General features: G+C 30.4%; 2 protein-coding genes across 5 annotated transcripts; both read left to right on the top strand.

Moving 5' to 3' along the window:
- Positions 1 to 1823: 1823 nt before the first annotated feature.
- On the top strand, positions 1824 to 3419 carry LOC137810990 (glyoxylase I 4-like). Its single transcript, XM_068612519.1, has 3 exons — positions 1824 to 2449; positions 2547 to 2664; positions 2866 to 3419. The coding sequence occupies exons 1-3, from the start codon at positions 2274 to 2276 to the stop codon at positions 3154 to 3156; spliced, it is 585 nt and encodes a 194-aa protein (XP_068468620.1). The 5' UTR covers positions 1824 to 2273; the 3' UTR covers positions 3157 to 3419.
- Positions 3420 to 4819: 1400 nt separating this feature from the next.
- Positions 4820 to 7573, top strand: LOC137810991 (B-box zinc finger protein 18-like). 4 transcript variants are annotated; one of them, XR_011081007.1, is made up of 6 exons: positions 4820 to 5351; positions 5500 to 5616; positions 6039 to 6135; positions 6220 to 6335; positions 6590 to 7222; positions 7316 to 7573. XR_011081007.1 is itself a non-coding variant. In XM_068612520.1 (6 exons), the coding sequence occupies exons 2-6, from the start codon at positions 5524 to 5526 to the stop codon at positions 7319 to 7321; spliced, it is 555 nt and encodes a 184-aa protein (XP_068468621.1). In that variant the 5' UTR covers positions 4820 to 5351; positions 5500 to 5523; the 3' UTR covers positions 7322 to 7573. The 4 variants fall into 4 exon arrangements, 2 of the variants coding, with proteins under 2 accessions (XP_068468621.1, XP_068468622.1); XR_011081008.1 differs by having other exon boundaries at positions 6241 to 6335; XM_068612520.1 differs by having other exon boundaries at positions 6590 to 6832.
- Positions 7574 to 10783: the final 3210 nt, after the last annotated feature.

Here is a 10783-nt window from a genome sequence, read left to right on the forward strand (position 1 = left end):
TCAACCGGCGAAGCGAGTCAACCGACGGGAACATATATTATTTTTATATTTTTATTATAAACAACTATATTTAATATTAATATTAATTATTTTTTATTAATAATATTAGTAATTATTTGTATTAGTAATATTATTAAATATTTTTATTACATAAATTTATTTTATTTTATTTATTATATTATATTATATAATCCATTATATCTCTAATTGTTTATGCTTGTGGCAATTATATGTGTGGAAGATGTTATAAGAAATGAAGGGTAAATACGTAACTTCACCAGTGAACTTTTGGTGAATTTTTTTATTTCTTTTTCTTTCCACACTTATTTTTTCTTACATATCAGTAGATATAAACAGGAAGTATTTTCACAAAACTATGCAGAAGAACAATACTCCACCCAAACTTAAATACAACGTTAAGGTCAACCCTTGAAAAAACATATGCAAACTCAATAGAAATAAATAAGTTGGACATACATACATAGGACAACTCAAAAACTCACTTAAATATAAAAAAGAAATCCCTAAATGCGTATTAGATAGGTTGGTCAACTAATAAAAAAAATCATATGGAAATGCCTCACTCGATAGACTAAGGGATACACAAAATGTTCGAGGTAAGCTTTGTTATTTCTCATCAACATGGTCCAAACAAAATTCTTTTGATATTTGTCGTGAAAATATTTATTTATTGTATTTTTGAAGTTTATTTTAATGAAAACTCTTTAGTATTTTTTTTTCTTTTATGAAGCTGCTTGTTTGCTTTTGTTTCTTGTGTTGAGTTTAGGTTGAGAGAAGCTTGAGAATAGCAAACATAAATCCATTTGAAGTGATTCTAGATATTTTGAGGAAGAATATGCTCATTCAAGTTGAGAGAGATTTGAACTTGTGTGACAAATTATAGAATGATAAGAGAAAGCGTTTAAGTAAAAGTTATGAGTTGAATAGTTCAATGTTTTAGAAAGTATGCATTACACAATCTATGTATTATGTATTGTAATGTATGAATATATTTTAATTATACATTCTTAAATATATTAATACATTTTGAATTATATATTTTAGAAAGTATAATCTCAAATGTATGAATACATTTTAAAATGTATAATTGATAATGTATTTCGATATAATTTAAAAATTCATTTCGAAATACACATATGAAAATATCTTAATAATGGAACTCAAAATATTAAATATATTTTTAAATTCAAATACATTTTAAATTATACATTCTAAAATATAATATAAGAATAATTTTATTATTTCACCACTGATGGAGGTAGGGAGAAACAATGAAACACTCTACATAATGGTGGATTTTCTTTCTAAACATTGTTTCCAACTAAAAAAAAGAGCAAAGAGGAGTGGAGAAGAAATAAGGAGAGATAGAGAACATACAATATAATATGTTAAATATTCCTTTTTAGAATATATTTATGAATCTTAGAGTATTTTTTTCATAAAAATAACCTTTGTAGATCTAAATTCTTACATTTTTTTTTTTTATATTTTACTAACTTAAAAAATAAATATATGTTGAATTAGGGTTTTTTATTTTGTTTATATAAAAATGTAAGTAAGAAACTTTTGTTGAGTTCGTTTAATTTAGGAATAAGTGTTTTAAAATGGTATATGAATAAAAAATCATAAAATTAATTATAATTTTTTAAATATATATATATATAAGTTTTGCCTTAAATAATGGTTTTATAATCAGTAAAAATATAAATTATAATATTTTAAAATCAATTTCATTTCATATCAATTATAGCAACAGTCATCCAAAAATTTGTATAAAAACCTTACAAAAAAATGTCAAATTTGTGCAGGGAACCATCTAAGAAATTTCTCAATAGGTTGAACCTTGTGTTCTTTGTTCTATAGGGTAACTACACTATTCCAATATATCAGTGTTGTCGTTAACTTTTTCTTCCAATTATATCGGGTACTTGAAAAGCTAACTCTACACATTTGATCGTAACAAAACAAACATACACACAGGTACAGAATGAAAAACTAGGTTTCAATCTAGCATGTTATGAAGTCCTATGAAGCTCTTGGGCTGTGTTTTTGTCCAATTAAAAGAACCTTCGGGGAAGGTTCCCACTACAAATAAAATGTTAGGAAGTTTCCGATGTAGTTGTTACACTACAAAGTTCATTCACGTTGTATATAAGAACATCTTAACATAGCCAATGGCATTCACTACAAAGTTGAGAGGTGAATTCACAAGAGAAAAAAAGCTCTTAAGGTTAGTGCATTGAGAAGAAGAGATGAAAATGGAGATTGAGGAAGTTGGCAACTGTCAAGCACAACACCTTCCCCTGCTCTCGCTCAACCACGTGTCCCTCTTGTGCAGATCGGTGTGGGAGTCTATGAGGTTTTATGAGGATGTTTTGGGCTTTGTTCCCATCAAACGCCCTTCTTCTTTCAATTTTACAGGAGCCTGGTTAGCTTCATTATTCACTATCACTACCTCTTCATTCCATACCCTATGTCTTGTTAATTACAAAGGATGTTCATGTGTTACATCATTCTTTTTGTAGGTTTTACAATTATGGTGTTGGAATACACTTGATTGAAAATCCCCACATTGATGAATTTGATACCTGTGTCAATGAATTTAGGCCCATTAATCCCAAGGACAACCATATCTCATTCCAGGTAACAAGGCTTATGAGAGAGCCTTTGAGCAGTTTATAAGAAACTCAGTTTACTTTGACTTTCTTTTAGCAACTTTTAACTTGTTCTAATATATATTTTAGTTAATATCTAAATTGTACAGTGCTAAAAAATCATTTCTGATATAATTATAGTTTCAGTAGAAGTAAATTAAATGTTAATGTTTTTTTTTATGTTGGGCAGTGTACTGATGTTGAACTTGTTAAGAAGAGGTTAGAAGAGAAGGGGATGAGGTATGTGACAGCTGTGGTGGAGGAAGGAGGAGCAAAGGTGGATCAAGTGTTCTTCCATGACCCTGATGGCTACATGATTGAGCTCTGCAACTGTGAGAATATCCCAATCATTCCTATTTCTTCATGCTCTCTCAAGCCTCGAGGCAACAGCTTCAAGAAGACAGCTCCTTACAAGTGTGGATTCATGGAGAATGTGATGATGGAAAGCTTGAGCACCGACATGATCAATTTCTCCTTTTAAAACAACTAAGTGAAGAACCTTATATCCTTCTTTCTTTTTCTTTGTAAGATAAAAAAAAAAGGGTTTGCTCTAGCTTATCAAAAAACGATAGGTTGGGAGATATTAAGATAAGTCTGTCATTAATTTATGCTAAAACCTATACAAATGAGGTCTAGAAGTCTTCATTTGTAAGGGAATATGGTGGACCAAAGTAAATCTGTATTGCTATTGTATCATGTTTTGTTTGAAATAATAATAAGAAGACTAAGAAATTATGAGTTGCTCATCAGTTGTACAGTTCACCAGCGGATTTGTCTTTATCTTTTGATTCTCTTCCACAGGAGGCAACCTACCAAAATTGTGTTGCCTCCACAAAAAGGCACAAAGTAGAGCTGGCAATGGCCTGAGGTTATCAAATGGATGGTTCAAATTCAATGCAAAAAAGTAGAAAGAGTTTATTCATGAACATGAAATAATAATAGTTTTCTCCTAATAAAACCAATGTATTATAAATAGAGTTGGTTGGTGTGTAGATTCATGAAAACACAAATTTTTTTTTCTCTCGCAATTGTGGTAATGTGTTGTGGCCTTGTCAGAATGACTATCCCAACAAAAAAAAAGGTAGAATAATCACTACAAGCCGAAGTCACACATTTATCTATTTTTGTCTCGTGATTTGTGGTCATACATTTGTTTTGAACTCGTTACATTTTCATGGAGGAGAGTCCCCTTCAAATGATCAGTATCTTTCAAATTATATTTTTTATATACAAGAATTTAGCAATTAAATCTCTACCACAGACTTGAAAACAGTCATGTTATATCATGCTAGTGAAAGCCATGTATGTTATGAATCGCTCTTGATATAAGACACGATGACTCTTTGATGTCAATCAAATCCTGTTTCATATGTGTATATATTTTTTGTTATTATCAATATTTGATTTAAAAGTTGCCCTGTTCTACATTAGTGTTTCATGCATTTGTACACATCCACAACAACTCTCTTTATTCGACTTAGAAAAAAAAAATAAGATTATTATTGATGGGGAGTTCTGAATTTTTATAAGAGTATTGGCTAAAATGTCAGCTTCTAAAAATGAGAGGCTAATTTGACAGAACTTCCGAAACATGTGATGATGTAAAGCAATGATAGAGGTGACAAGCTGTAAACAAATGTTGAGTCTTCTTTTATTTTTGTTTGGGAAGTTATTCTAGGAACAATGAAAATTACTAATTGATTAGTGTCCTGTGTGCTTTTAATTCTAGATTGCAAACAGTGTCTAAAGTGTTTCTTTTTCTCGCCCAACTACTCATGCAAAGATGTTAAAACCTGTTTCATGAGCCGTCCATTTATTCACTATTCACCATTATAGATATTAACGAATCCACTCAAATCCACCACCCCTCAAATGCAAAAAAGTTTGTCACACAACAAATCTTAGCAATATTATGTGTCTCTTTAAAAGGAAGTTGGGAGATAAGATCCGCAACTTCTTTCATTCAAAAGTCTTTCTTTTTCTAAATCCAATTAAACTCTAAGTAAGCACAAGTCATCATCTCATGCATGTGCTGATATAGACAACATTAGATTATAATTGGAGAGAAATAAAGTCTTTTTAAAATGAATAAATATAAAAGCTATATTGTGTAAAAAGTAACATTTTCTGTCATGTATAGCTTTGTAATAATTGTGTGCATTAGCATTTGTGAAGAGTAGATAAACAAGTTAAGGTAAGAGAAAGAAGAAAAATGGAATTAGAGTGCAAACAGGTAGAGAAGAAGAAGAAGAGGGAAGATTCGTGGGTTTGGTTGTTGTGGCTGAAAAGGAAGGAGAAGTTTAGGCAGAGGGTAGGAAGGAAGAAAGAAAGAAGAAACATGAAACATGAGAAGGAAGTGGGTCCCATGTCAGATAATTAATTGGTGGGTGAGAATGAAGCGTTAGTTGCTGTCAACCCCACATTGGCTTTGAACTTGTGGCTAAGAAGTAATGTTTGAGGCCAACAGAGTTGACAAACACTCATTTATTGTGTCTTTGCCAAGTTCTGGAATCAACCCCAAGGTCCCCCCACTCCTTCAAAATCCTTTCTTTTATCCCACAAACTCTAATCATAGTCCTTCCCCATCATCATCGTCATCAACCACCACCTCCACCCTCCCTCACAGACAACATAACATTCACTGAAAAACAAAACTATCATACCCACATGGATTTGGTGAACACCTGTCCTCTTCTCTTCCTCCCTTCTCTTTTTCTGTTCATATTATATTCATCATAATATAACATATATATGTATGTATTTATCTATACATATATTATGTTTTGTGCCTCATTTTAACTTTCTTTCTGTTTGTTGGCTGAAGCAATGAAAGTGAGAGAGTCCAACTATGCGAACGCTTTGTGATGCTTGTGAGAGTGCGGCGGCTATAGTTTTCTGCGCCGCTGATGAGGCTGCACTTTGTCGTGCCTGCGATGAGAAGGTGGTATTTTTTTATCAATATTTTCTAAGATCTTCTTTGTGATATATATGTTGTGCTCATTTCGATTTTGATTTGTGTTTTGTAGTTGTTTTTTGGTGTTTCGTTTAGATCACTGACTTGAATGTTATGATCTGGTGTTTGTTGAAAAGTGTGGCAAAGTTACTATATTTCATTGGTAATTAAGAATATTGAAATCCTGTGAAAAACTGGAAGAAGTCGATGTATGTATGGGGTAACGAATTGAAGGGCTTGAAGGTTGACCCTTCAGCTTTATTGTAGCTTCATAGATATGCTTCGATCCGAATTGATCTTGTTGCGGTGTTGTGTGAATTGGATATCCGAGTTTTTATTTTACTTTTATTGTTGTTATGGTCAACACCTTTCAACCAATGGGTAGAAGATTAATCTTTTTGAGCTGACAGGTTCACATGTGCAATAAGCTTGCTAGTAGACATGTGAGAGTTGGTCTTGCAAGTCCAAGTGATGTGCCACGGTGTGACATATGTGAGAATGCACCTGGTAGGTAGTTTCCTCTTTCTATCCTTATGGTGTTCCTATGATGCTTATTGTTTTTATGTGTTTACCCTTTCAATCTGGATGTAGCTTTCTTCTATTGTGAGACAGATGGAAGTTCCCTTTGTTTGCAGTGTGATATGATAGTTCATGTTGGAGGTAAAAGAACGCATGGAAGATATCTTCTGTTCAGGCAAAGAGTTGAGGTTAGTGACCCTTTCAATCTTAATATGTTTATTGAGATTGTGAGTGTTGGCTGTTTTAATCTCTAGTTTTACAAAAGGCTCACTTCAGTCCCTAACTTTATAAAGTGTTATTCATTTTAATCCTTTGTGTTAGTGAAAAATGCAGTGAAGAAAAACTAAAGTGAATAATGTTTTACAAAGTCAAGGATTAAAGTGACCAATGCTTACAATCTTTTGGATTTCCTTAAAATGTGTAATGTCTCCTTGTTCCATAGTTTCCAGGAGACAAATCTAGTCATGCTGAAAATCCGGGTTCACAACCATTGGAACCTGGTGAGAGTAAAAGAGGACAAAATCCACTTCCCAAACTAAAAATGGGAGAGAAGCAGCAAAATCATGGGATGCCTCTGCTTCCAACACCAGGACCTGATGCTGATGGGCATACCAAGATGGAAACTAAAATGATTGATTTGAACATGAAGCCTAACAGATTGCATGAACAGGCATCAAATAATCAGGTTAGAGTGCGTGGGAAGTAACCCTTTTAGTGCAAATCCATCTCATTAAAATATGGATAATTTCTTCTCAGTGGTATTAAATATAGTAAACTTGTTCAAATAGTTTTGATTGGGATATGGAACTAATTGAAATGTCATGTGATGGGATTGTCAAATTAATTTATCTTGTGGGATCAATTTCCAGCTTTATTTGAAGGTTACATATTGCTTCCTTCTGAAGCAGGTATTTTCAATAAGCTGTCATAAAACTTATATACTATGTGTGGTTGAAGAGTTGATCTGAACTATAATATCGATCACAATTGAACACCACCTCCCCTTTTTCACTCAACTTCAAAACCACATGGTTCCACTTGCAGTCATCTAATGGCTGGATGAAAGTAGAACCTTGTAAGTTAAGTTGTAACATTTGTACTAATCACATCTTTGTCTTGATGTGCAATGATTATAATTCTGAGGAATGCTTTCTCTCTATCTTTGCAGCCATAAATGGTGCAACTAGGCAATGCAGTTCTGACAGGATCCTACACCAAAAATCTACCACTGGCAAAGGCTTCATTTTGTTGTCATGCAGGCTAATCAGAAGGATGACATAGATGTTCATCCTATTCTGGAAAATGAGGCACCCAAATCTTTGGAGGGGTTTATTCGTCTATGTAGGAACTTAATTTGGTAGTTCAATACACAATATCTGTATTTTGCAAAGCATTGTATTGTATATCTATGATCGCTTCCAATGAATTGCGTGTTGTTGATTTTTTCCCCCCCCCGAATAAAATTAGTGAATTAGCCAACCACATGAATTGGTTGAAACTCTAGCGACAATGAGGCTTGGTGTTTGCAAATGATGATGACTCTTGGTTTGCTTAACAAGTTTTTGCGTTAATAAATATTGTCACTGTTCAACACTTGTTCATGATCCCAAATCGGTGTCATTATCAGTGTAACTTGTTGGAATACAAACCACAGGCACTTCATATGCAAATACAATTTTCTTGTCTCTATCAAGTTGATTACTCAAGGATTCTCCACCTATATCTTTACACCACATTTCTTATCAAAGATAAGATACTTATTGTCTTATCCCAAGGTGTTGAAGTTTCAACAAATTTGATGTAAAGGCAATTATGTGCCCACAAACCTGCCAAAATAGGTGATAGTTCAAAACCTTATTGGAAGATTATCCATTTGCATCAATGTCTTGTGTCATGGTAATGTCATTGACACTTTTACAACCTAAGTATATGAAGTATATTTTAATTTTGAACCATTTTTTTCTTCACCAATTAACAACTCTTAATATTATTATTTTAAAAAAAATCATATAATTTTATTACAAATTTATCTTTTATATTTTTTATTAAACTATACCATATTTTATTTTTTGGATTGACAGTGTATAATTTTTTTTTATATTTTGATAATTATATATTAAAAAAATCAATTTACAAATATTATTCATTTTTTATACAATCACATTATAACTATTAATATTATTATTTTAATATTTTTTATTATTTATATCATTTAGTTACCAATTTATTTTTATTAAATATATTTATTTTTAAAATCATCGCATCAAGATTTATCAAGATCTGTAAAGTTGTCAAAAGAATCATTTTCCTTAACCAATATAATTAATTATTTTATTTCAATAAAAAATTAATTTTCTTTTCATAAGTTGTAATATATGTTAACCAACAAAGTTAGAGATAATAAATATTTAGGTCATCAAATAGGTTGATTAAGATATATAATTCTTAATTGAGAAATTAATTTTTTTTGACAGTCACAAATTTCACTTTAATGATATCATATATTAGTTTTAACATGTGATGATGGGTAATACTCAATTCCTGAAAAAGAGCAAAAAATTTTGTGATAGATGAGAAATTAAAAACTGGTTTTTTATATAAAATTGCAGAGTCCTTGAGCACAGTCAAGAAAAATCAATACTCCATTTATTTAGTGGCTTTTGGTTGGAATGCATTTTACTCGCGTGCTATGCTTCCAACATTTCTCTCCAGATTAGATATCTTTATCCATTTTGTGATGACGTGGTTGTGGGCTTGTGTTCAAAATCCACTTAAATGGTTTAAAATATAAGTCAATGCTTAATATTAAATATATTTATAAATGTCTAATCATTTAAAATTTTATATGTGCTTAATAAGATATGTAATATATATAACACAATTTGATTGTTGAGTCCATGTTAAAAATATGGTTTTAAAAATTTAATTTTAATCGTATTGGAGGCTGTTGGACTTCTCGTTTAAGAAAACTACAGAAAAATTAGGGTATGCTTTATTTTCTATTGAAAAATAACACTTTGACAAGCATATTTTTCTAAACAATCAGATATGATACTTCTTTTTAATTACAAAATATTGTATTTAGATGATTCATTAGAAAGAATAACGCAATTAAGAATAAAATACTTTTAAAGACAGTTCTATAATGGTGATATGAAATAAGAGGTTTACTCTTCTCTATTTTCTAAATTTTGCATTGACAATGATATTTTTTATGATTATATTCATAGTATAAAATTGTTTTATACAAAAAAAAAATGTCATAGTCTCTTCTAATTACGAATCATTGTTATGATTTTTATGATAATTATTATAAAAAATAGAAAACTTATGATAATTTATAATTAGATAACCCTTTATAATAACTATTTTATATTATTAGTGTATAATGTTGTTGATTTTATGACTTATTGTTTTCTTCAACCTTAAAGTATGATCCCTTAGAAAAAATCTGGAAATAGACATTTCTCTAGTCAAATCAAGTGTTTAATGAAACACATTTAATTAAATTTTAATCAATCAAAACCATTAATATGATTTTCAAGAAAATTATCATAAAAGTATCTAACCTATCATTATAATTTTGTGATTTAATAATAGTTACAATACTTTACTCGTGAATACATAACCTTTCTTTAATTAAAGGGTAAAACAAATAACCCTTCGTTGTTAAAACTGAATGGCCCATCGTTATCGTTGTTCAAGTGTTTGGAAAGCATTGGTGTGTAAAATTTTAAGACTTGCATGCAGGTACAAAGGTTATTGCTGAAGATGGCAATAAGGAGACCTCTTTCAGAATTACGCCAACACTTTTTTATAATATATTGTAATTTTGTAAACGTCGCATTGGATCATTAAATTATTGTAATTTAATCATTTCGTGAAGGAAGAGGTTAAAATAAGGTAAAATAAAAAAGCAAATAACTTAAACAAAATAGTTATTAGAATTAAAATGAAGTGAAAAAAAACAAAATTAATTTGAAAAAACACTCAGTGTTGGAAGAAAGCACAAATCAACAATGTATGATAATTCTAGTTTAAAAAGACTTCTAATTTATTTTATCCCATCATATGACTATAAAAACCTATTTATACTTTGTTTATCCGCTTATTTTTAACATAATAATGTTTGTAAACCTTTTTATAAAACAAGACTACTCAACAGAGTAGACCAAACTTTCAAATAAATCAAACTAATAGATAAATAGATTACGCTTAAACTTAATAATAGTAATAATAATACAGATTAGGATTAAATAATAATAATAATAATAATAATAATAATAATAATGCAGGTCGGGATTAGAAATGCAAAAGCCTGATGCGTTTCTACCCTTATTTCTAATGGAGAAGCTCATACATCTCTTAATTATTTCCTCCAAACAAACCATAAAACTAACCAATTTAACATTGGTTCTGTTCATAGAAAACCGACCCTAAAAGCTTTCTAATCAACTTGCACGATTGATTCTATCTAGAATAGATTGGAATCCATGAAATCAAATTCAAAATCGATATCAGTCTAATCGATTAAAAATTTTCAAAAGGAAAGATGCCTCATCAATGCTGTTTTCTTTTCAATGATCACGCAACGTCGTTTTTATATATTATAGCAACTAACTGAATCTCGTTATAC

The sequence above is a fragment of the Phaseolus vulgaris genome, chromosome 2 (genome assembly GCF_000499845.2).
Source record: "Phaseolus vulgaris cultivar G19833 chromosome 2, P. vulgaris v2.0, whole genome shotgun sequence".
NCBI classification, from domain to species: domain Eukaryota; kingdom Viridiplantae; phylum Streptophyta; class Magnoliopsida; order Fabales; family Fabaceae; genus Phaseolus; species Phaseolus vulgaris.